This window comes from Phytophthora parasitica (genome assembly GCF_000247585.1).
Source record: "Phytophthora parasitica INRA-310 unplaced genomic scaffold supercont2.17, whole genome shotgun sequence".
NCBI classification, from domain to species: domain Eukaryota; phylum Oomycota; class Peronosporomycetes; order Peronosporales; family Peronosporaceae; genus Phytophthora; species Phytophthora nicotianae.
In genome coordinates, this window is record NW_008649003.1 from 939471 (window position 1) to 964994 (window position 25524).

At 53.3% G+C, this 25524-nt stretch overlaps 6 protein-coding genes across 13 annotated transcripts; 4 read left to right on the plus strand and 2 right to left on the minus strand.

The window, feature by feature from the left end:
- Window positions 1-46: 46 nt before the first annotated feature.
- Window positions 47-11200, plus strand: PPTG_09329 (hypothetical protein; the record flags this gene model as incomplete). The annotated part of the gene is made up of 1 exon (XM_008904252.1): window positions 47-11200. The coding sequence occupies one exon, from the start codon at window positions 47-49 to the stop codon at window positions 11198-11200; it is 11154 nt and encodes a 3717-aa protein (XP_008902500.1).
- Window positions 11201-11283: 83 nt separating this feature from the next.
- Window positions 11284-12655, plus strand: PPTG_09330 (hypothetical protein; the record flags this gene model as incomplete). The annotated part of the gene is made up of 2 exons (XM_008904253.1): window positions 11284-12012; window positions 12068-12655. 2 exons carry the CDS (start codon window positions 11284-11286, stop codon window positions 12653-12655), a joined length of 1317 nt encoding a protein of 438 aa, XP_008902501.1.
- Window positions 12656-12802: 147 nt separating this feature from the next.
- On the plus strand, window positions 12803-15368 carry PPTG_09331 (STE/STE7 protein kinase; the record flags this gene model as incomplete). Its single annotated transcript, XM_008904254.1, has 7 exons — window positions 12803-12850; window positions 12909-12935; window positions 13008-13042; window positions 13111-14386; window positions 14450-14575; window positions 14632-14978; window positions 15049-15368. The coding sequence occupies 7 exons, from the start codon at window positions 12803-12805 to the stop codon at window positions 15179-15181; spliced, it is 1992 nt and encodes a 663-aa protein (XP_008902502.1). The 3' UTR covers window positions 15182-15368.
- PPTG_09332 (hypothetical protein) lies at window positions 14847-21821 on the minus strand. The gene is made up of 2 exons (XM_008904255.1): window positions 15043-21821; window positions 14847-14962 (listed from the first exon to the last, which is right to left on the minus strand). Exon 1 carries the CDS (start codon window positions 21483-21485, stop codon window positions 15378-15380), a length of 6108 nt encoding a protein of 2035 aa, XP_008902503.1. The 5' UTR covers window positions 21486-21821; the 3' UTR covers window positions 14847-14962; window positions 15043-15377.
- A 1121-nt stretch (window positions 21822-22942) lies between these two features.
- On the minus strand, window positions 22943-24763 carry PPTG_09333 (hypothetical protein). Of its 8 annotated transcripts, none has more exons than XM_008904258.1 (8): window positions 24696-24763; window positions 24371-24502; window positions 24164-24239; window positions 24048-24103; window positions 23816-23950; window positions 23633-23757; window positions 23440-23562; window positions 22943-23356 (listed from the first exon to the last, which is right to left on the minus strand). In XM_008904258.1, the coding sequence occupies exons 3-8, from the start codon at window positions 24226-24228 to the stop codon at window positions 23252-23254; spliced, it is 609 nt and encodes a 202-aa protein (XP_008902506.1). In that variant the 5' UTR covers window positions 24229-24239; window positions 24371-24502; window positions 24696-24763; the 3' UTR covers window positions 22943-23251. The 8 variants fall into 8 exon arrangements, with proteins under 8 accessions (XP_008902506.1, XP_008902505.1, XP_008902509.1 ...); XM_008904257.1 differs by having other exon boundaries at window positions 24315-24502; XM_008904261.1 differs by having other exon boundaries at window positions 22943-23562.
- PPTG_09334 (hypothetical protein) lies at window positions 24389-25497 on the plus strand. The gene is made up of 4 exons (XM_008904264.1): window positions 24389-24638; window positions 24713-24805; window positions 24875-24996; window positions 25075-25497. The coding sequence occupies exons 1-4, from the start codon at window positions 24588-24590 to the stop codon at window positions 25202-25204; spliced, it is 396 nt and encodes a 131-aa protein (XP_008902512.1). The 5' UTR covers window positions 24389-24587; the 3' UTR covers window positions 25205-25497.
- Window positions 25498-25524: the final 27 nt, after the last annotated feature.

Genomic DNA, 25524 nt, shown 5'->3' on the forward strand with positions numbered 1-25524 from the left:
ATTCGCTCTGTAGGGACCTCCACTAGAAACACATATACTAACGAGAATGTCCAAGGTGTTAGAGCAGTTGATTGCGCGCGGACGTCGCGAGCGCAAACCGACCGAGCAGCGGGATGTGGCTTTCAGCCTGGCTGAAATATCGACCAATGCTGAACTCCACGAAAAGATGGTATCCAAAGGCGTGGTGAAGGCCTTGTTGACGCTGATTATCCAGTCTAGTGACCCTGAAGCACAGCGTCTCGCCTGCCTGTGCATGGCGAACGTGGCATCGTGTCCGGCAAGTCGCGTTCGAATCGTAGAGGATGGTGTGCTGCCACCACTTGTCAAGTTCTTCAAGGACGAAGACAGCGAGAATGATGCAGTCGCCAAGCAGTACGTTGCCATGACTATCGGTAACCTGGCGGCCGAGCCCGAGAATCATGAAGAAATCGTACAACTAGGCACAATTGAGCCGTTGGTCAAGCTGCTGGACCCGGAGATTGTCCATTCCGGTGTCTACTGCGCGTTTGCACTCGCGAATTTGTCAGTAAACAACGAGTATCGTCCCCAGATCGTCGAAGAAGGCGCTATACCACGCCTCATTGCGTTGGCATGCTGCAAGGAATTGAGTGCGCAGCGGCAATCCCTTGCGTGTCTTCGCGGCATCTGTATCTCTCCAGGGAATCGAGTTGTTGTGGTAAAGGAAGGCATGCTGGATCCACTAGTGCTCATGGCACGCTCAGATGAGCCTGACCTCCAGCGTGAAGTCGCAGCGGCCTTTTGTGCTCTCTCAGCTACCCCAGAAAACAAAGTGGAGATCTCGGATCGAGCGCTGCTGACGATTATTTCGCTGTCGCTCTCGGGTGATCCTGCTGTTGAGGAGTATGCATGCAGTACGATCGCCAACTTGACGGAGCTGCATGAACTGCACGATAAACTACTGCGCGAGAACGGACTGGCGTCTATTATGGCGTTGGCAGTGGCCAGGGATCTCAACACACGCTCAGAGGCTTGTCGATGTCTCGCCAACCTCACAGCAAACGAAGAAGTACAGCCTGCGCTGATGAAGGAAGGAGTGCTACAGCCTCTTGCTGCAGCGCTGGTGTTAGACCACCACGTCTGTCAACGTTACGCCGCGTTAGCGTTGGCGAACCTGAGCACGACGGCGAGCTACCAGGTCCAGATCGTCGGATTGGGGACGATTACACCGCTCATCGCACTCGCCCAAGCTTTCGACCGCGAGCTTGAAGCGCGACGATACGCCGTGCTCGCTATAGCGAATTTGGCTGCGATGAAAGCCAACCACCCAGCGCTGGTAGAGGCTGGATGTCTGCTGTCCCTGTTCTCATTGGCAAGTACGGCTGACGCACTGAGCCAGTACTATGTGGCGTTTGCGCTGGCGAACTTCGCGTCGAACGAACAAAATCACACGCGTATGGTGGAGGAAGGAGGGCTGCAGCCGATAATCACCCTGGCGTCGTCTGAAGACACTGATGTGCATCACCAAGCTGTTGCTGCTTTACGCGGACTGGGAGTAAGTGAGGCGAACAAGGTCAAAATTCTCCAGGAAGGCGGACTGGAGCCTCTCGTGTTACTGCTACAGTCTGACGATCTGGAAATCTTACGAGAGACATGCGCTGCGCTCTGCAATTTGTCAGTGAGTGAAGAAACCAAGTACGAGATCGCTAAGAGCGGCGCCGTGGCTCCGTTAATCGCGCATTCGCAGTCCGAAGACATGGAGCTAGCTCGACAGAGTTGCGCTACGTTGGCCAACCTTGCAGAGGTGGAAGAAAATCAGGAGAAGATCTGCGCCGACGGAGGAGTGCCTCCTCTCATTGCCATGATGCGCTCTCAGTTTGTCGAGGTACAACGTGAAGCTGGTCGCGCTCTGGGGAACCTCTCGGCTTTCCGACTGAACCACGAAGACATCATCGAGCACGGCGGACATCAGCTACTGATCTCGTATTTGCTATCGCCCGACATGGCTTCACAACGTGTTGGCGCACTAGGAATCTGCAACTTGGCTACGAACCCAGCGATCCGTGAACTGCTAATGGAAAGTGGAGCCATGGAGCCGCTAATGTCCCTTGCACGGTCAGAGGATGTGGAGTTGGAGATCCAGCGGTTCGCTATCCTGGCCATTGCCAACTTGGCGACTTGTGTCGAGAACCACCGCGCCATCGTCGAAGAAGGCTCGCTACCGCTGCTTATCTCGTTGTCAAGTGCTCCAGACGAAGAAGTTCGCCAGTATGCAGCCTTCGCGCTCGTCAAGGTCGCGCTGAACGCTGATCTGCGCAAGCAAATTACCGAGGAAGGTGGTCTGGAGCCGGTGCTTTTCCTCGCGCGAACGCAGAGCTCCGACCTGCAAGCGGACGTCCTGCCTGCTATCTGCACGCTGTCGTTCGCAGACGCCAACAAGTCCGACATTTGCAAGTGTGGCGGTTTGCCGCCGATTCTTGGAGCGCTCAAGCATACAGACGTGGGCGTTCAACGACAAGCGCTTTGTACAGTGGCCAACCTAGCCGAAGACGTGGAGAACCAGAGTCACCTCGTGTCGAACGGAGCCATTCCTCCTATCGTGGAGGCTCTGCAACACGGAGGGATCATTGCACAACGTGAAGCCGCTCGAGCGCTGGGGAACTTATCGGCTAACTGTGACTTCGCTGAAGTGATCTTGCGTCAAGGTGCCGCACCCCCATTGATACAGCTACTGGGAAGCGAAGTGGTGGACTGTCAGCGCATGGCAGCGATGGCTCTGTGCAACCTTGGAACAAACGTGAACAACCAGCCCAAGTTGTTAGCGCAAGGTGTACTTCCTCCCATCCTGGCGCGTATTGAGGAAGCTTTGGACCCGCGTTCGTTGGCAGATAACGATGTTATCCGGTACTGTCTCCTGGTGCTCGCCAACTTAGCCGTCTCGCCGTCAACCCACGAGGAATTGCTGGACAAGGCGTTGACGTTTCTCGCTGGTTACGCGAAACACCGTGACGTCAAGTGCCGCCAGTTCGCCATCTTCGCGGTCGGCAATCTGTGCAGTAACCCGAACAATATCGAGCGGATCGTAGCGGTCAACTGTTTGCAACCTATCATCTCTTTTGCGTTCCCGGGAGATGCCAACGTGCAGTTCCAAGCGATTGCTGGACTTCGAGGACTTTCAGTGAACCAGGTTGTTCGTCAACAAGTGGTACGTCTTGGCGCACTGGAGCCACTGATCCTAGCAGCCTCAAGCGAGAGCATCGAAGTGCAGCGTGAGGTTGCTGCAACGCTCTCAAATTTATCGCTGAGTGAAGAGAACAAGATCACGATGGCTCGCGGTGGATGTCTGCCTGCGCTCATCGCTCTGGCGAGCAGTCGAGACTCGTATCGTGAGCGACAGGCTGTGTGTGCTCTAGCAAACTTGGCTGAGATGATCGAAGGACACACGCACAAGAAGATGCTGGAAGAAGGCGTGCTAACGCCTCTGTACGCCTTAGCAACGGGTGCTGAGCTGGAAGTCAAGCGCCAGGTTTCTCGCTGTCTTGCCTTGTTTGCAGCCAAGCCGTCAAGTCAAGCTACTCTACTGCGTAGCAATGCACTGCGCTACATCTCAGCGTTTACACAGGAGACCGAAGACGCGATGTGTAGACGATTCGGCACGTTGGCCATTGGAAATCTCGCAGTGGATCACAAGAATCACCGCGACTTGTTTGATCAAGGTGCTGTGACTGCACTCATGACGGTGGACAAGGCTACAGACCTCGAGACTCGTCGTGCGCTTGCCTTTGCGCTGAACAATTTAGCAGCCAACGAAACGAACAGTGCTCAGATCTCCAAGTTGGGTGTGCTACGTACTGTTATTGCACTGCTACATGATGCTGACGAGGACACACATCTCCAAGCATGTTTTGCTCTGCGAAGAATGGTTGTTGAAGCCAAGAATCGCGCTCAGGCCGTATCGTTTGGTGCTCTTCCTCCGCTGTTCAAGCTCGCGTTGTCGGAATGTGTCGAGGTACAGCGCGAGGTTTGTGCTGCGTTGCGGAATTTATCCCTGAGCGAAGATAACAAGGTCGTCATCGTACTCAAAGGTGGTCTAGCACCTCTGCTGACGTTGGTACACTCAGCGGATGGAGAAGTTGCGCATCAGGCGTGTGGAGTACTTGCCAATCTGGCTGAGGTAGTGGAGAATCAAGGCCGAATGGTGAAAAATGGAGTTCTACAGCACATTAAGTTTGTGCTGCGTGCGAAGAGCGTGGACGTACAGCGAGAAGCGCTTCGAACGATCGCCAACATGTCAGCGGAATATGCGTACACAGCTGAGATCGTGTCGGCTGGAGGTCTGGCACCGCTTATGGCTGCATTGAACGCGCCAGACTTCCTTAGCCAGCGCTATGCAGCAATGGGCATTGCGAATCTCTCCACGAACGTCGAAAACATCACCAAGATTGTGCAAGATGCACTCGTGCCAACGCTTGTGGCGCTCGCTAATGGCTCGCTGAACGGCGATCTGGACACGCAGAGATATGCCGTCTTCACGCTCACCAACATCGCCAGCGTACGTGCTACGCAGTCCGTCCTTGTTGACGCTGGAGTGCTCCCTCTCTTCGCAGATTTACTACAGCACGCCGACATGGCGTTGAGGAACGGCGCGGCGTTCGGAGCTGCCAATTTCACAGCGTTCTCGGAGAACCATACAGTGCTTTTAGAGCTTGGAGATGCCTTCCTGGAAGCTTTACTGCGTCTGTTAGAGTCGCAGGACTCCAAGTGCCAGTACCGTGCTGTGTGTGCATTGCGTGGACTGTGCGTGAGCGAGCTAGCACGACGTGAACTCGTACGTCGTGGTGTCTTGCGCCCACTATTGGCACTAACCAAGTCTGAGGATATGGACGTGCAACAAGAAGTGCTGGCGTGTCTGTGCAATTTGTCTCTCAGTGGGTGCGTCGGTGCGTATCCCGACGTGTTTATCGCGGCGTGCGAGATGCAGTCACTGGTGGCGTTCCTGTGCTCCGCTGACGCTACGTATCGACTCTTTGGAGCCGTGACATTGGGTAACATTGCTGCGAAAGCCGAGTATCAAGATGAATTGGTTGCAGCGGGCGCTGTATCCCCCCTCATCGAGGTATCTAACAGTGTGGACCTGGAAACCCATCGCTGCATTGCCTTTGCGTTGTGTAACCTCGCGGCCAATCCGGATCGCAGACAAATGGTCGAAGCTATGGGCGGTCTACCCCCTATCATCCAGCTCGCTTGTTCAGACGACGTGAACGACCAGAAGACGGCGATTGCTGCTCTTCGTGGCCTGTCCAATCGACCGGAGACGCGTCTACACATTGTTTCGGAAGGTGGACTGGAGCCCTTGGTGCTTGGAGCGCGTTCACCCGACGTACAGCTACACCGTGAGGTTACGATGGCAGCGTACAACTTGTCACTCGCTGAGAAGAACAAGCTGGCTATTGCGTCTTCCCCATTGATGGGTGCGCTGATCACGCTGATGCTGTCAAGCGACGAAGATACAGCAGCGTTTGCGAGCGCTAGCGTCGCTAATATTGCAGAAAACTCCGATACCCATTCAGCTATTGCGGACCAGCGCGGCCTGCGGTTCTTCTTGGAATTTGAGACGCAAGGATCTCCTGCTCGAGTAGCGCGTGAAGCAGTCAAATGTGTTACAAACCTCTCTTCGAACTATGCGCTCCACGACTTGCTGCTCGCCGACGGCTGTCACGAGTTCCTTGTACGCGCTATCCAGCACACAGATTCCAAGACTCGGCTTTTTGGCGTTGTGGGCCTCGGAAACCTCGTGTCTAACCCGCAAAACCATTCAAGAGTACTGCGTGAGAAGGTTGTCATGCCTTTGATCGAGCTAGCCGTCGACACCGACCACCCGGAGCCTCGTCAGTTCGCTTTGCTTGCGCTAGGCTGCATCTTCACTAACGAGGCGAACCATGAACCATTCGTGGATAACGGAGTTTTACCAGCACTTATCGCAGCGTTAGACGCAGTAAGCGACATGGAAACGCGCTTCTACGCTGCCTTCGCGCTCGGCAAGATAGCCACTAACGAGTCACTCCACGAACTCATCGGCCAGCTCAGTAACAGCGGCGGTCCTCTTATTAGACTGGCACTTGATGCCGAGGAAGCCAAGCACCCCAGTGCTCAATGCCACGCTGTGTCAGTGCTGCGTCATATCACGAACTTGGATGTGAATCGAGTGTCTATGGTTTCACAGCATCGTGAGGATCTAGCAGCAGCACTCTTGGCTTGTGCTCGACACTCGGAGTTGTTGGAGAACCAGCGTGAAGCCGCAGCGTGTCTGTGCAATCTGAGCCTGGCGCAAAGTAACAAGCTCACGTTCGCGAGCTCACCGGCACTGCTCCAGCAGTTATTCGCTTTGTGTTCATCCCCTGATATCGAAGTCGCACGAAATGCTTGTGGAGCTGCTGCCAATCTTGCAGAAAATGTACGCACACATGAGTTCATGATCGATGTCCACGCGGTGCATGTAGGAGTCAAGGCAATGCGAAGCAGACACTTGCCAGTGTACCGTGAAGCCTCTAGACTAGTGGCAAACCTCATGAGTACGTCAGAATTCCATGCTGTACTACTCAACGAAGAAGGGCTTGCTGCTGAGGCTCGAGTCGCCAAGATAGAGGACCAAGAGTGTCAATACAACACGGCACTAGCGCTGCACAAGCTTACGAGCAATCTCGATACGCATCGAGCATTGCTTGGTAGTGGCTCGGTACAGACGCTACATTTGCTACTTGGAGCTCCTGGACTGGACGTGCAGCGTCAAGCAGCGGCGGCCCTCAAGACTCTGACGGCGAATAAAGACAACAAGCCCACACTTGCTGAAGACGGAGGCACGATGTTAGCGCTTATCTCGCTGTTACGCAGTGCCGACACAACGCTCAAGACCATGGGAGCTGCAGCCGTGCGGCATCTGTCACTCTACGCTCCAGGCAAGACGCAGTTTGTGCATGAAGGAGGCCTCCCTCCGCTCTTCAGTTGTTGTGCTGTAGAGGACGACGACGTGAGACTTCAATGCGCTGGAGCGATGGCTACACTGAGTGAGAACGTGCTGAACCAAGTGCAAATGGTGCGTGAAGGTGCGCTACCAGCTCTTCTGGAGCTCACGAAAGCCAGTTATCACGCAGAGATCTCGCGGCACATCAGTCGCACTTTTGCCAACGTATCCAGTAATCCCGAGAACCACCTCGGCGTGTTTTCGCTCCAGGAATTCCGTGCTATATTCACACTGGCGCAAAGTAAAGAAGAGTTCTGTGGACGTGACGCTGCGATGTGTCTGGGCAACTTGGCCGTCACTTCGCACAACCAGTTCCAGATCTCCGAGCTGGGCGGTCTCGTCCCGCTGTCTGATCTTTTAAAGAGCGAGTACGCGTCTACGCGGCTGTACGCGGCTCGTGCTTTCTATCGACTCAGCGCCCATGCAGAGAACCAGCATCGCATCGTGGACGCCGGTGCTCTTCCTGCCCTTGTGGCTCGGCTCAGTGAGACCGGAGACCAAGAAATCCAGCGCTGTGCAGGTATGGCTATCTGTAACTTGTCAAGTAACTCTAGCAACGAGCAGAAGATCATGAAGGCCGGTGCTATGCGAGCGCTTGTAGCTCTACTGCGGTCTCCGAGCGTCGAGTGTTCCAAGTACGCAGCCATGGCGCTGTGTAACCTGACAGCTAATCCTGCCAACCAACTGCATCTCGTGGTACAGGACGATGGCCTCGATCCACTCGTAGACCTTGCCGGATCCGGCGACCCAGAGTGTTCTCGCTATGCCAGTATGACGCTAGCCAATGTGTCGGCACACCGTCAGAATCGCCTCATAGTCGTGGAGCGACATGCTCTTCGACCTCTCCGAGCGTTGTGCTTGTCTCCAAATCTCGAGTGTCAACGTAGCGCGGCCTTGGCGCTGTACAACGTGTCGTGTGCTCAAGCGAATCAACTCAAACTTGTCGAGGCAGGCATTGAGTCTGCCCTTGTTCGGCTGGCTGGAGCGAAGGACGGGGACTGCAAACGATACGCCACAATGACGCTGTGTAACCTGGCAGCGAATAGTGAAACGCGGTCAGCTGCAGCGCGTGGTGGAGGATTGCAAGCTCTGTTGCTAGCAGCGAAGGACGCGGCCGACCCGAGTGTGCGCCGATACGCCTGCATTGCGTTGTGTAACTTGGCGTGCGACCCGCTTCTTCAGGTCCAGGTGCTCGTTCATGGTGGCCTCGCTCCGATTCTTGCGCTCACGGAAGACGAAGACGACTTGGAGAGTCAGCGGTTTGCGATCATGGCCTTGTCGAACTTGGCGGCGAACGAGAACAACCACGACCACATGATCAACCGTGGTGTGTTGAAAGTGGCGTTGCGGCTGGGTCAGTCCAAGGACGAAGATATCCGGCTGTACGCTGCCTTTGCGTTGGCAAACTTTGCAGGTAACACAGCACAATGCGCCGCGATTGGAGACGAAGGCGGAATCGCAGCTCTCATTATGTTGGCGCATGCAGAGGACTCGAATTCACACACACTGGCGGTGTCGGCGCTTCGTCGTCTGTGCCAGTTCTCGGCTAAAAATCGCGGGCGAATTGTACGTGGTGGAGGCTTACCTCCATTGGCTATTGCTGGTATGTCGGAAGAACTCGAGACGCAGCGTGAAGTAGCCGCTACGTACTGTAATTTATCCCTCAGTGACGAATACAAGGTCGAGATCGTCGAGCAAGGAGCGCTCCGTCCGCTTATCAAGCTGGCCCAGTCCTCCGATCTTGAAGTCGCGAGACAAGCGTGTGGTGCACTCGCTAATCTGGCTGAGCACCTCGATACGCACTCGCATTTCGTCGCAGAACGCAGTGGAGACTTCCTGATCGCTCTCATGAAGCACCGAAACGAGGAAATCCACCGAGAAGCGTCACGTACGATCGCCAATCTGCTGTCCAGCTTCGAGCACCACACTGATATGATCGCTGACGGTCTTCCTGGTCTTGTTCATCTCGGCTTATCACTGGATCCAGAGTGTCAGTACAATGCCGCTCTAGCACTTCGAAAACTCGCTCCAAACTTCGCGAGCCACCGCGGCTTAGTGCACGAAGGAGGGCTGAAGACTCTCTTCTTCCTTCTTCACGCTAAAGAGCTCAATACGCGGCGCCAGAGTGTTCTAGCGTTGCGAGACCTAGCAGCTAACAGCGAGTTCCGACGCAAGTACGTGGAAGAAGGTGGACTAAACTCTCTTATCACGTTTCTACGGGATGTGGACGCTACGCTACAAGCCCCTGCAGTGGCAGCTTTGCGTCACTTGACGTCGTCCGCTTCTCATCCAGAAATCAAGCAGCAAGTCGTCGACGAAGGTGCTTTACGTCCAGTGCTACGCTGTCTGAACACGAATCCTGGAGCAAAGGGGCTTCGAGATCTGCAGTGTCAGTGTGCTGGCCTGATCGCGAATTTGTCGGAGAACCCAACAAACCAGCAGAAGATTGTGGCGGAAGGTTTGACCAGTGCGCTCGTTGCGCTGGCCAAAGTGGCTCAAGACAGTGCGGAGATTCTACAAGATGTGAGTCGCGCACTGGCGAATCTCTGCTCCAACGAGGAGAACCACCAGGCTGTGTACAAGCAAGGAGCTCTTTTGAGTCTCATCCAGCTCACGGAGTCTGCAGATGACATCACGCAACGGTACGCAGCAATGGGTCTGCGCTTCCTCTCGGCCAACCCGACAATCCGCGTTCATATCGTGCAAGAATCATTGTTACAGCCATTCATAAAGCTGGCGCAGAGTCCACTTCTCGACTACCAACGCACAGCAGCCGCAGCCTTTTCCAGTTTCTCGCTTAACGAAGAAAACAAGCTGAAGCTTGTCCGTGACGGCGGCTTAGCGCAGATCCTCCGGTGCTGCGCCTACGACGACCTGGAAGTGAAGCGAGATTGCGTGTTTGCTCTGGCGAATGTGGCAGATTCGCTGGAACATCAACTGGATGTTGTACGTGAAGGTGCGATCTCAGCCATGATCAACGTAGGTGCTCATGATGACGCTCGAGTGCAACGTGACTGTGCGCGGGTGTTCGCTTCCTTGTCCATCACGAACTCCATCAAGTCTGAGCTGGTGCGACAAGGTGCTCTGCCGTCACTATTCCGTCTTACTCGATCCCTGGATGTGGCTACTCAACGGTTCGCCACGCTAGCGATCTGCAACGTTACTTCATCAGGGGACGACAAGGCTTTCATCGTGGAACAAGGCGCTGTTCGTCCACTTACACACCTCATCCGGTTTCCAGATGCACAGATCCAGCGGTACGCATCGTTGGCTTTAGCAGCTCTGGCGCTCGGTGGAATGGGCAACAACAAGCTCCGGTTGATCGAGGAAGGCGCTGTACCTCCTTTGATTGATTTACTGCGTTATCCCAGTGCAGACGTGCAGCTCTGTGGCTGTTTGGCGTTGAACGCGTTGGCGTTGGGTAAACAGAGCTTGACGAAGATGTCGGTGATGCAGAGCGGCGGACTGCTGCCTTTGCTGGCTCTACTAGCGTCTACAGATGAAGAGTGTGTTCGCTGCGCTCTCTACTGTCTTGGCTCGTTGGCCGAAAGCAAAGATGTGCTGCAGAAGCTGGTAGAGCTGGGCACTCTGGCACACGTAATCGCGTTGACCAAGTGTGTGGACACAGAGACGTTGAGGAACTGCGGATACATCCTCGCTCTGGTGGTGGAGCAGCAGACAGATTACCATGACGACGTGTACCGTGAAGGAGGACTGGACGCTGCCATCGCCTTGGCTTGTGTGGAGGACATGGAGTGTCAGGAGTACGCGACCTTCACATTGGCCCATTTGGCGTCAAACCGGGAGTACCAGGTTCGTCTTGTCGAGCGTGGAGCCTTGCGCCCTCTTATCGCCATGATGTCGGTACATGCCGAGCCACGTCACTATGCTGGATTGGCGCTACTCAAACTAGCGGACAACTACGAAAATCACCTGCGTATCGCCGAGGAAGGAGGCATCCAGGCTCTACTACGTATCGCCCGAGCTCGATCCACTGACGAGGAGTTGCAGTACAAGGCTTCACTGAGTCTGGGTCAGTTGGCCAGCAACGCAACTCGCTCTCTACCCAACCACACTACTTTGAAAACCGGTGACGCTGTCATCGGCACGAGTGTCAACAAAATGGCTCAAATCACACAAACGGTGGCTGCCAAGAAAGCTGCAAAGGACAAGACGACGCAGTATCTCGACGATAAAATCGCTCGTGAGGCAGTCAAGTAAGAGAAAGGAGAGGTTATCAAATAGGTTTACGTTTTATGGGTAGCTGAAGCGACTCTAGGATCTGTACTAAGTACAGACGAGCAATGGCGGGTGCGGTCAAAGGAGTTCCTCGATACCCTCCGTGGTTACAGAAGGCGTTGAAGATCAAGGACGAGACGGAGCAGTTCTGGATCAAGCAGCAGCAAGTGGTCGAAGCGAAGAAGCAGAAGCAGCAGCGACCAAAGTCGAGAGCTCCAGATCTTGCGTCGACGGCTCAAGCAGCCGCTAAACAAGCAGAGGAGAGTCAGACGAAGATCGAGCCGTTCGTGAACGTTTGGGTCAGTATCGTAGCCGATGACGCTCAAGCTGTCAAGACATTTCTTGAGGAGGACAGACGTCGGTTCTTCTTGAGGAAGGACTATGTCCGTAATGCCAGTAAGAGCGTCGAAGGTGGTGGAGGTGGCGAGTCGCTCCTACATGAAGCCAGTTACTTGGGGTCTGTGAAGATCGTTCGCTTATTAGTGACCTTCATGCAGACCCACTTCAGTCCGGAGGTTTGCGTGGCCGCTGTGAATGCTGTCGACACGCAGTACAACCTAACGACGCCCATGATCGCAGCGTGCAGGAACTCACTTGGTGCAGTTACCAACCGCGTCGAGATATTAAAGCTGCTAGTGGAGGCTGGAGGAGACACTGCACAGCGTGACGCGCATGGTGACAATGCTCTGCACTGGTGTGCCCGCACCTCACAAGTCTTGCTGCTACGCTACCTCTTGAAGCACACGGACGCTGTGGTGGTCGCTCTATCCACAGAAAACTACAAGCGGCAGACAGTAAGTAGACCGCAAAATACCTGTTATATCGACCTAACTCTTACGTTATCTGCAGCCTCTCAGCATCGCCAAGCTGCAGCTCGATCGGAATCGCTGTCTATCGACTCTTACCGTGTACGAGCTACTGGTTGGCGTCAATTCTAGTTGCAACCTCCGCTTCAAGATGCTAACAATCCGGCGCAACGAAGAACTCGCTCGTGCTCGCGACGCCGCACACGCTCAAGAGCAGCTCGCCTCCGTGATGGAATTGTCGGAGCAGTTGATCCCTCAAGCTGAGAAACTGTGGCGTGAGGCCATCGAACTCGCGGAAAGAAGCCGTAAAACACAGGAACAGCAGCACGTGGACGCACAAGTGAAAGCCGCTGGAGCTGCAGCTCGCGAGTGGCTGGAGACCAAGGACGGCAAGTTGTTCGTCAAGAAGCAGATCCCGCTTGCGACGGCCGACATCAAGCAGGCGGTGCACACTGGCAAAATGCCCAAGCCCAAGGACTTGAAGGCTGCAGCCAAGCAACGCGTACAAGATCTCTACTGTGTGGAGAAAGAGCTTAGTGCCAGAAAAGCGGCCACTGAGGCTTTCGTCGCGCATCATCCGCCATATCCTCGAGATCGAGTCGCAGAACTGCGTCGTATGCTGCATCTTTAAGTGTAGCCATCTCGGACAACTTCAACTTGTCCAATAGTTAAAGACCGTTTGAATTTGAATCTTTCGCGTCGCTTCAAGCGTAACGACCTTCGGCCACAGTGACCAACAGCATTTATCAATTGTTCTCCTCCTTGTGAGAGAGAAATTATGATGAAAGCCACTGCAAACGATGAGGAATGGGAGGCAAAGCCACAGGTTTGTAAGCGTTCTTTCTTGAATTAAAGTTCTCATGTTAACAGGGTTGACTGAATAGGTGAACAAAGGCAAGGCTGAGTCCAAGGTAAGGACACCAGTACCCTCAGGTTTAGCCTAGTATCATTAACATCAATTGGTTTTATTGTTGTCATTGCAGATCTCTTCGATTCCTTCGACAGACGAGAGACGATCGTATGGCTGGCGAAACTTCCCCATTACTAAGTAACCAAGATAGAGTTTTAACTTCTTTTTTTTTCCAGTGCTTCTCACCTTGGAGACGATGATAAAAGTTTAGTGCGAGAATCCAAGCTCAAGCAGCCAGAAGTCAAGATTTTAGATCGACACCGCCCAGAAGATTCGTCCTCTCGAGCTGAAAGCAAGATGGAACATCCAGGCGATCCTGCTATACATGCAGCCCGTAGTGTGCAGTCTTTAGCCAACGACATGAGGCGTATCCGATCCATGCGCACAGACCCAGATGAAGCAGCAGAGGAAGGTCGAAAACCCAAAGTCGCCGAGAAGAAGAAAAGCAGTGAAGCGCATCTTGCAACCGGTGGACGTCGACGACCTTCCCAGATCAAACTGGAAATTTCAGATCTACACGTAGAAGTCAACGCTCCAGCTCAAGGAGCACCTGGCCGTCAAGCAACAAACATTCCGAAGCTTTCGGGTCCAACCGGATTAGGCTTAAGACCAGGCACTTCAACGTCACCAACGTTCTCGTCCTCAGGCAAGAGAGGCATCCAGCGCAACTTCGTGCAAGGTCTTGGCGTCGATTTCCAACTAGACTTGCATACTGCCAGCACGGATCGATTGGAGAAATCGTACGACTTGTCCGCTTCAGGAACCTTTGACGCTGTGGGCTTCCAGATCAAGCAGACTGGACTCACTCGCTCTCCGGATCGAGATTCGGATGGCGTTCCGAGTACTCAATCTGACAGACGACAGCAGCATACTAAGAAGCACTTGGTAAAGCTTGGCGTGCTTGGTCGTGGAGCTAGCGGCGTGGTGCATAAAGCTCTTCATGTTCCGTCTTTGATGCTCGTGGCAGTGAAAGTCATTCCTGTCTTCGAGCACGAAAAGCGACATCAGCTCATCGCGGAACTCAAAGCTCTGTACAACAATCTGTCCACTTTACCGGATGCAGAAGCTGCAGAGTCGCCGCGGCAGAGTGTAGCGTGTCCGGAGCTCGTGTGTCTGTACGACGCCTTCATGAACCCGAACGAAGGCAACGTGTCGATTGTGGTCGAGTACATGGATGGTGGATCTCTCCAGGACATCGTAGATACCGGAGGATGTACCAGTGAGGTGGTGCTAGCCAACATCTCATTCCGCGTGCTCAAAGGACTCGCGTTTCTCCACAGCACACACCAACTCCATCGTGATATCAAGCCCAGCAATCTTCTTATCAATCACTTCGGAGACGTCAAAGTCTCAGACTTTGGGATCGTTCGGGAAATGGAGAACTCCATGGCTAAAGCTACGACGTTCGTGGGAACGCTCACATATATGTCTCCAGAGCGAATCGCCAGTGAGGTAAAGCACCATCGCACTCGTTACTCACTTAAATCCACTGATACTTGATGCTAATCTTGCCAGGAATACTCATACAAATCGGACGTCTGGTCTTTCGGTCTCTCCATCATGACTTGTGCGCTTGGGAAGTTCCCGTACTCCTCGCGAGGAGGGTACTGGGAACTACTGCACATGATCCGGAACGAGCCGGTAAGTAATCTATGAACACTCCCTGTACTTCTGGTAGTCTGACGATGTCTCGATAGCCACCTCGACTACCTGAAGGCGAGTTTTCGGATCTCTTCTGTGACTTCTTGGACAAGTGTTTAAAGAAAGACCAGACCGAGCGATGGAGTGTGAAGCAGCTACTTAAGCACGAGTTCATCCAGCGATACTGTGGGGACCAGGCAGCTTCACAAACTCGAAGAAGTGCAGACGAAGATGACGCGAAAAGCGTCGAGGATGACAGCAAAGAGCAAGCGGAAGTGGACGAGATCGTGCAGAAAGTGGCTCTTCACTACTTGAAAGACGCCAAGGAGCTCATCAAGGAGCACGAATACACACTAGACGACATCGTGGCGTGGATCCAGCTCTTACCTGCCATGCAGAAAGCGTAAGTCCCATCATATCCGCACTACGCATCGTGAACTGTAGTCCTCACCCCTTGATGTGCTTACCTACAGAAAATTATCGCGATTCGCTGAGCAGATCGGTGCCAACCGCTCACTGGTATGCGCCAAGTTCCAAGAAGCGATGAACGACCTGCTCAATGACATCGAGGAGACCTACTTCACCGACACCAAGCAATCCAAATAACCACGTACCAACTCGAAAACTTCCAGCCAACTCACCATCCGATACCAAGCAAGGCTATCAATTATAAGTTACATTTCTACGGCGCAATGAAGGCCGAGGACAAGCTCACACGCACTCTATCGATCCTCATCGCCTTCACTGCTTCGTTGTCACTTTTATAAAAAGCAAATATACCCCCTGAAGCCCACCACATGGCTCACATGACAACGCAGGCGTTGTCGCCTCCTCCATTGTTCTTCTTCTTGGCTTCCTGGCCTCCATTGCCGGTACTCGTGCGGAAAGAAAAGTTACGACGAAGGTAACCACGTAGAGCACGGTGTTCGCTCTTGAGCAGCTGGAACGCGTCTTTCAATGAGGTGTAGTTGTCTTCCGTAGCAGACTCCTCCATCACATGTTCAGTAGCTAGTTGCACACGGAATGCTGCCTTGGACACACGCATGGCTGCAACATAAGCAGACGATCCCTTCAGCGAGTGACTCTCGCGTCGTAGCACCACAAAGTCGTCGTTAGAGTACGCTTCCTCGATACGTCGCATGAACTCCTCGCTCAAACCTGCATACTTCTCCAGTAGGTTCACGAACAGACTCTCATTCGCCCCACATTGCTCCACACCCAAAGAATAATCAATCGGGTCGCCCGTTGGAATCACAATATCTTCAGGAGCCATCGTCGACGAGTACGCTCGCGCTGGTTTGTTCGCCACAATGGTCGAGCTCTCTGAATCTTGCTGGTTGTTGCCATCACTCGACGCAAACGAGTTCGGACTCGAGTATGGCGTAGGCTCAGTCGCATTCATCGGGTAGATTCCCGCTGCCTTCGCGGCTGCAAACAAGTTCGTGCCGACAATATTCGAAGCATTCACGAGATTCCCAGGATGTGTAGGCGGTGCTCCACTCGGATGTTGCATCGAGTTCGTCGCTTCAGGCGTCTCACGCAAGACATCAACAGGTCCGATGGTGCGTCCGACAGTCCCCGAGCTGGTCGAGTTGCTCTTGCTTTCACTAATAGTCGTGAGTGACATGAGCAGTGCTTCTGAGCCCGCAGCGGTTTGAATGCCACTAGGCTGGCCGATCATCATGGGATCTTCGAGTTCTAAGTCGGAAATGGCTCGGTCGAGGTCCAGCTTCTCCTTGTGTCTCGATGCAGCGACCAAGTTGGCAGCGTGCTGGTTACATAACGCATCAGTATCGATGTTGGATGTATCCACAGACTCCACTCGAGAGGGACGAGGACAGTGTTGACCCAAGAAGCGAACACGCATCCACTTCCGGATCGCTTTTCGCAGCTCAGTCTTCGAGATAGGCTTGACGATAAACTCATCCATTCCAGCGTCCAGACATTTCTTCCGATCGCCACTCATAGCGTACGCGGTTACGCCAATAATGGGGATGCGCGGGAGCTTGTGCTGCTTTTCAAAGACTCGAATGTTACGGGTGGACTCGTATCCGTTCATGATCGGCATCTCACAGTCCATCAGCACAATATCGTACGAATCGTGATGCTCCTGGTACATTTGATACGCGTCCAGCCCATTCGTTTCCCACTGCAGCAGATGGTTGTCCTCCATGAAGAAGCTCTTGACGACTTCCCAGTTAAACTCATTGTCTTCCACCACCAAGATGCGAGCATGTTTCGGCACCAGCTCCGACATAGACGCGTTGTGTCTTGCATTATTACCTGCTAGAGAGGAAACGGCACCTGGTTCCGCGGCCAAGACGGCCGGGAACTTCTGAATAAGCTCGTCTTCTTCGTCTTCCGGGCGACGCACCACAACCGTGAAGAAAAACTCGGATCCCTCGCCCAGTTCGCTGTCTACGTCGATATCACCGTCCATAAGCTCCACGAGTTGTTTGCAGATAGCAAGACCCAAGCCTGAACCAGTGGGATTGTTCTTGCGCGTACGCTCAAGCTTCGTAAACAGCGAGAAAAGTCTCGATTTCTCCTCGTCATCCATGCCTACACCGGTATCAATCACTTGGAACAGAAGCTTCACGCAGTGTTTAGGCAAATCCGGAGACGGCACCATGTTACATCGCACGGTGATGGATCCTTCGTTCGTGAACTTGATAGCGTTCGACAGCAAGTTCAGCAGCACTTGACGTAGTCTGCTTACATCTCCAATAACGCGCTTAGGAACCTTTGGCGAGCATTCTAAAGTCAGCTTGATGTGCTTCTCGCGCGCCTTAAACTTGAAAATCTCGACCGAGTACTCCAGTAAATCTTCCATTTGGAATGGATCCGCTGAAATCTCCATGTGTCCTGCTTCAATCTTCGACAAGTCGAGAATGTCGTTGATAAGATTCAGCAGTAATGATCCAGAAATGTAAGCGATATGCACGTAGCGCTCCGGCGTCTTGTCCAACTTCTGATCACGCAATAATTCTAGCATACCAAGCACACCGTTAAGCGGGGTTCGCAGCTCATGACTGAACGAAGCGAGGAAATTCACCTTCGCTGCCTCCATGTGCTTCTTGGCAGTATAGTCTTGCCCCACTCCAATAACTCCACGAATATTACCGTGCATATCCTTCTTGCTAGAAGCATTCACTAGCAGCAGCAAGGACCGGCCAGCAGCGGTCGTCATTGGCAGCTCCATTTCTCCAACATCGATACCGATTAGTGCCTGGTTCAGTAGCTTCCGCACTTCAGATCGGTTCTCAGCGTTAATAAACGCATCCACCAGCGATAGCCCAAGAACCGTCGACTTGTGGTATCCCGTAATCTCCTCGATCTTCTGGTTCCACTCGTTAATGCAGCCAAACGTGTCCACACCGAAGATCGGAGCATTCGCCGTATCGATCAGTCGGAAGTATTCGTGTTCCTGTGCGATACGATCGGTAATATCCTGACCGATACCCACCACACCAACGATATTCCCGTGCATATCATTGCGAGGAGTGGCGTTCAGAAGAATCTCAATGCGTGTGCCGGGGCGTGTGATTAGTGGGAACTCAAAGTTCGCTGTCTGGATGCCATTCAGAGCCTTACTAAACACGTCGGCCACTGCAGGTCGATACTCCGGAGAGATGAACGTCTCCACCAGATTCTCTCCAATAACTTCTGCAGTAGTATACTTTGTGATCTGCGCTGCCTTCTTGTTCCAGATATTCACGCATAGATTAGCATCCACGCCAAAAATCGGAGCATTGGCTGTGTCGATCAGACGCGTGTACTCTTGCTCCTGCACGATACGATCTGTCAAGTCCTGGCCGATACCCACGACGCCCACGATCTGGCCGTGCTGGTCAAACCTCGCAGTGGCATTCATACGGATATTCACAGTGCGGCCATTCTTCTTCTTCAGTTCGACATCAAAGTTTGACGTTTCATCTCCTTCCAGCGCCTTCCACAGAATAGTTTCCACAGCATCGCGGTACTCTTCAGGGATTGCCCAGCTCACCAAGTCCTTACCAACTGCTTCTTCCTTCGAGAATCTCGTCATTTCAGCTGTCTTATGGTTCCAGATATTGATCTTTCCTTCTGAATCCACACCAAAGATGGGGGCATTTGCCTTTTCGATCAATCGAGCGTACTCTTGTTCCTGCGCGATACGATCAGTGATGTCCTGTCCAATACCCACCATACCAATAACCGTTCCATGCTCATTAAACCGAGGCGTAGCATTGAGCAAAATCTCCACACGACGACCTGCTTTTGTCACTAATGGGAACTCAAAGTTCGCCGTCTCAATCCCATCCAGAGCCTTCGACAGCACAGCGCCAACAGCTTCACGGTAGTCTTCCGTGATGAACTTTTCAACCAAATTCTCACCCACCACTTCGTTGTTCGAGTACTGCATAATCTCCGCAGCCTTCTTGTTCCAGATGTTGACACAGCCTTCCTTGTCCACTCCGAAGATGGGAGCATTAGCAGTATCAATAAGACGACTGTATTCTTGTTCCTGAGCGATTCGTTCCGTGATATCCTGGCCAATACTCACCACACCAACGATTTCTCCTAGTTCATTATATCGCGGCGTGGCATTCAGCAAAATTTCGACTCGACGTCCAGATTTGGTGATTAGTGGGAAATTAAAGTTGGCAGTTTGCACGCCGTTCAACGCCTGCGATAGCACCAGCCCCACAGCAGAGCGGTATCCTTCCGAGATAAATTCTTGCACCAAGTCCTTGCCAATGACCTCGTCCGCAGTGAACTGCGTGATCTCGGCGGATTTATCGTTCCAAATATTTACAAGACCCGTCATATCCACACCAAAAATGGGCGCATTGGCAGTGTCAATCAATCGACTGTACTCCTGCTCCTGTACGATACGCTCCGTGATGTCCTGGCCAATACCGACCACGCCCACAATGTCGCCGTGCTGGTTGTAACGCGGTGTAGCGTTCAGCAGGATATCCACACGTCGGCCAGTTTTCGTGATAAGTGGGAACTCGAAATTAGCAGTGCCTTCTCCCTCCATCGCCTTCGACATAACGTCGGACACTCCAGCGCGATAGTCATGAGGAATGAAGCTCTCAACTAGCCGCGTTCCTCGTGCCTCGAGCACCGTGTACTCCGTGATGGCTACAGCCTTGCGGTTCCAAATATCTACACGTCCATCCATATCGATACCAAAAATCGGCGCATTGGCCGTATCAATCAGTCGAATGTATTCTTCCTCCTGTGCTCGCTGGTCAGTGAAGTCTTGTCCAGTGCCTACCACGCCAGTAATCGCGCCACTGTGATCGAATCGCGGCGCTGCATTAAGTAGAATGTCCAGTTGTCTTCCACTCCTCGTCACCAAGGGAAACTCGAAGTTAGGAGTCTCAATACCTCCCATGGCCTTTGAAAGCACGTCTTTTACCGTATCGCGTGCATGCTCAGCGATAAAACCAAGGAGATTCTTGCCAATCGCCTGTGTGTACGAGTAATCCGTGATCGTGGCCGCCTTCTTGTTCCAAATCGTCACGCAGAACTTCTTGTCTACACCTACAATAGGTGCGTTGGCTGTATCGATGAGGCGGTTGTACTCCTGCTCCTGCACAATTCGCTCGGTAATATCCTGTCCAATACCGACCACACCAACGATGGCGCCGGCGTGATTGTAGCGCGGCGTGGCGTTCAGCAAGATCTCCACCTTCCGGCCGTGCTTAGTAATCAGCGGAAACTCAAAGTTTGCCGTCTCGATACCGCGTAGAGCCTTCTGGAACACTGCGGCCACTTTCTCGCGATAGTCTTCGTGAATCAAGAACGACACCAGATCGACGCCCATGACCTCACCGGGCCAGTATTCGCTGATCTTTGAAGCCTTCTTGTTGAAGATGACAACGCAACCCTGTGTATCCACGCCGAAAATGGGGGCGTTGGCCGAGTCCACCAGCTTGCTGTACTCCATCTCGCTCGCATTACGGGCCGTCACGTCTTGTCCAATGGCCACGATGCGGTTCACCGTCGTGCCTGCTCCATCGACGCTGGTCTGTGGCGTAAGACTCAACAGCAGCTCCACACGCGCGCCGCTCGCGGTCTTGAGCGGCAACTCGAACTCTGACACTGACGTGTTGGTTGATGCAACACGGGCCAGAAGTTCGGCCACAAGCACACGGAATTCATCGTGCACTAAGTCCACCAGTGGCGTGCCTACGACTTGATCAATAGCGTAACCCGTGACAGCCTCGGCCTTGGGGTTCCATAGCGTAATGCGTCCGTCTCGGTCGAGCTCTACAATGGGGGCGTTGGCCTGCTGCGCTACGCGCGCGTACTGCGATCCTTGCATCCACACAGTGACGTCCTGTCCGATGGCCACGATATTCGACGCCTTGTTGTTGTCGTCCACGTCGACGGTTAAGTTTACAAGCAGCTTCACGTTGCGGCCGAGCTCCGGCGTGTTCAATTCGATCTCCACGCCGTGCACTGTGGTGTTAACGTCGGCCAGCGCGTGTTTGAGTCCGCGCGTGACTTCAGCCGTCCTGTCGGTTACTACAAGCTCTGTTATGGGCCGGCCAACCACATCGACGCTTGGGAACCCGGAGAGTTCCGTCAATTTGTTGTTCCAAAATGTGACGCGGCCCGTCACATCCATGGCCAATGCTGGTGCGTTGGCCTCCCTCAGGATGCGATGCAGGCGAGGGTGGAGGGCTGAAGCTGAGACCGAGGCGATGGTCGGCCGGCGCTCGTCTGCGTCGATGCCGCTGCCACTGCTACAGTTGCTGTCTTGGCGGGAACGGCGCGTGCCGGCCGTGGTTGGAGTTGCAGTGGCCGACTCATTGTTGCTATTGCTCTTCTTGCGACCTTTCTTGTTGCGGCGGGGGTTCTGTGTCTGGGATGGCGTGCTGTCCGTCCGACATGGCATCGCCGTAGCGTCCATCGAGAACGCGAGAAGCTTGGGGGATCTGCTCTTGGCGAGGCGGTGCTGCAACTGACAAGGCAGTGACTGAGTTGCCTCGGCAGAACGGCCGGAAGATCGAAAGAAAGGGCGCGTCCCACGGCCGAGTCGACTCGAAAGCGGGGCGTGTGGACGAAGGCCTGGCCTGCGGTCGGCAGAACGAATCCGGCGGGGCAGGAGGCGGAGCGCGCGGGCAACGAGGCCTTTTCGAGTGTGGTGGAGGGCGTTCGCGATTGAGCTCCACAGGCGGATTTGTAACGTTGACTGCGGCTTCTCTGGGCGCCCAGATGGGTAAAGCGACTTGGGTGAAGTACAGTGTCCAGACGAAACTGTTGCTGTTCCGATCAAAGCAAATATTTGTTTCGCTCGTTAGTTTTCGATAGCCTCTATTAACATATTTGTATTTAGTTTGATTGATACTTTATCTACGATCAAATATTTATTGTGCTGTTATATCAGATTAGTAAAACAAGAGATCCACGACTGTATTTCGATCGATTATAGAAGGGTATGTGCTTCTGCACAGTGCAAGTTGAGGTGCGCTACTGTACGCGAAAGATTAGCCTACGGTTATTGACGTGAAATACAAACACACACTCGCTGCTGACCAATCAAAAAGAGGTGCGCCCGTCTGTGTCCCACGTATCGACCAATGACGATCCGAGCCTACAGCATCCCTTCGAAAATCGATAAAGCGAGCGTCCAATCGCAGCGACTCCCACTTTCCCCGTTGATGGATACACTCGCTTGTGCCGCGGACTGTCTGCCGTAGCGGCGCTGCGTTGATGGCAAGCTCGGCGTGTTTAGCGCGGCAGCGAATTCATTGTCGCTCGCTATCGAGGGCGTCCGGCGTTGTGAGAACTCGGTGGCGTAGAGGCTGTTCCGGGCTGTGCGGCAATATTTCGCGCAAGATAGTTGCGCGATTTGAACTCAAATCGTGCGATGCTGGCTTGCGATGCTGGCTGCTGGCGCTTCCCGAATGAGTTTGAACCTGCGTAAATCATGCTCCCCGCTTTATGCGACGCATAATCTAAAAACTCACAGATCCTCGCTGTAAAATTTACGTCTGCAAGCGGCTATGCGAGGGTCAGACATCTGTACATGTGATGCTGGAATTGCCAACGTAGCAGGAACATGGCATGCAACATGGCTCCTGCTCAACAACGTGCCTGCGTGCATGGATGCGCAGTCCGAGGTGTCAGGAGTGCAATGGCGTTGTCCTGACTCAGGACGACGCCATTGCGCGAGGGACCTAAGACGTTCAAGAGCAAGTTTTCTCCGTTGCTCACCACCATCGCTCGACATGGTAGGAATACAGCTCGTTATCGCACACTGCTACTGTGGCCAGAAGAGCAGCATCTTTCACCTTGAAGCAGGACGAATAAACAGCCCTTCTGCTGACGTGGCTTCAGCAAACAACGTCAACTTCCAAGCCCTGATTCCGTCTCAAATACATGTATTGCTAGCTTTTGTCCTGCGTTACCACCGTGTTGCTGCCTCGCAGTCAATTCGTTAGTTCCTTCCTCCGGCCCTCAGCAGGTCTCGACTCAGCCTTAGCCACAATGAAAGCATCGCCGACGCTAGGCTTAATGGAGCACAGCGACAGCAGGTTGCGTGTCAAGGGCCATCCTCCCGCCACTGTCCTCATCGTGGTGAGACGAGGAACACGCACGAAAAAATGACCGTGACAGACACAACCACGCTGCCGCCACGACAGGGGGCATCAACAACAAAACCGTGGGTCTTTTCTAACAGCACCCACTGCCGCCGCCGCTCTTCTCCGCTTTACCATCGAGCTTTCGTCCGCGACTGCGCGGTGCCGTGTTGGACAGCAGCGCTGGGTTCTCCAGGATCTGAAGCACAGCGTTGTCAACGCGACCGCACGTCAGTAAGGTGAGACCACCGCAAACAATAGGAATTCCTCGCCATCCCGCACCTTTTGCACTACTTCATTGAACACTTGCTGGATGCCGATCTTGGTCTTTGCACTGCTCTCGACGAACAGCATGCCTTTAGACCGCGCCCAGTCCTCTGCCTCCCGGCGGCTCACCACTCGTTCCTGTCAAAAATCGCAGTAATTCGTGTCAACCAAAACCTCATACCTCTCTGTTTTCTACAATATAGCATACCTTGTCAATCTTGTTGCCCACTAGCAGCTTCACTACATCACGTCCGCCAGCCGGACTGTACACCTCCACCTCTTGCAGCCACAGGTCCAAATTCTCAAATGTGTCTCGCCGGGCGACGTCATACACTGCAAACCAAAACGTAAGAATCTCCATGCACCACACCTCATTGCTGCTCCAACTCACCCAGGACAATGCCCTGCGCGCCTCTATAATACGAACTGGTGAGTGTACGGAAGCGCTCCTGACCAGCCGTGTCCCAAATCGTCATTTTGATCTTCTTGCCGTCCACCTGCATCATCTTCACCTTGAAGTCCACACCTGACACGTCACCAAGTCTCTTAATAAGCCGATATCCGCAACAAGAGGCATTTACAGTCACCCCCTCAATTTCCCCGCGCGTCTGACTCATTCCTACCAATTGTGCTCTGAAGGTTGTCGTCGAACGTGTCGTCCGTGAATCGAAGCAGCATACTACCAACCAGAACGTGTGAGAATCCGCCACTGGCGCACTAAAATTAAGCTTGGACTCACCTGCTCTTGCCTACACCGGCATCTCCAATCAGCAGGAGCTTGAATAAGTGGTCGTAGCCGTCCATTATGCCTAAAACTGGCAGACGACACATGTCGTTAGGACGAGGGACTAAAAGTCTCCCCTGCATCTCAAAGGCACAAGATTCCGCACAGATTTTCGAGACCCAGACACTACTGAGCTTGCTGGACACGGGGGATGAGCTTTACCTGCTGGACTGGGGCTGTGAACGACGACGCGGGGACAGGAACCACTGCGGACGACAAGAGTTCTCGGGCTTTTTCACTTCCTTCTCCCGACGAGGCCAGTCTCTGTATTGTCGGACCAGAAAACCGCGTTATCTTTTCAACCAATCAGAGAGAAGTATTAGCAATACCCTTTCGTTCCCATACAAAAGAAACGCATATCATCACTTTGATCAGCATCATGGCTGAAGCTACAGCACCGCCAGCGCTGCACACCAAGAAGGACCGAAAGGTACTGCCGTGAATGAAGATAGACAACGCTAATGTGCTCTATTCTACAGTGGCTTACGGTATTGTTCTGTGTAGGATATTAACGGAGTCTCGACGGATATCGCCGTCTCGATCTTCGTAGACCGCGTGTTCATCGCTGTGACGCAGCTAGGCACCTTCGGCACATTGGTAGGGTGAAGCAATCAGTATTTTTTGCGTGGATATTGCTGACGATCAGGTATGCTGTTGGCTGCACAGGTGGAGGCGCATCAAAAGGACTCGATTAGTGGCAAGTTTCAGCCGGACATCCATGTTCGTCTTGGGCGGCGCGACGACCCACTGCTGCTAGTGTACGCGCGGCAGTTTCTGGAACACTTTGGGTATGTTGATGTGTGTAAAGTTTGAATCTGTAGTCGAACGGTAGTGCTAACTTGCTGTGGTGTGTGCTTTCTGCCCAGTATTCCTGTCGGCCTGCCGATCCTGGCGGCAATTGGACTGAAGGACCGCTCGTCGGGCACGTTTGAGGTTGTTATGCAGAGTGTGAAAGAGCTCTTCGGTCAGGCCCAGAGCGCACAGACGAAACAGTAGCGTATTAGATTCCCACGAGGTGAACAAACTGCTTTGGAAAACAATACTGACGAGAAATGTTGTTGGGAAGCTTAACATAATTGTAGAAGTAGAGGTGCTCGCGGTGGAGGGGAACGCTATGCTGTGCTTTTCAGTACTGCATGCATGAATTCCCACAATTGGTTACCGATGGCATTGTTCGCAACTTGGCGTAGATAAGTTGCCAAGCTTTGCCACACATTCTCCAGAACGTCACTAGGAGAGTGGGGGCGTGTACTTGGTATCAGGGAATGCCATAATTGGCTCGCAGCAGATTTATGAAGGCGATTCGCATCAATTCT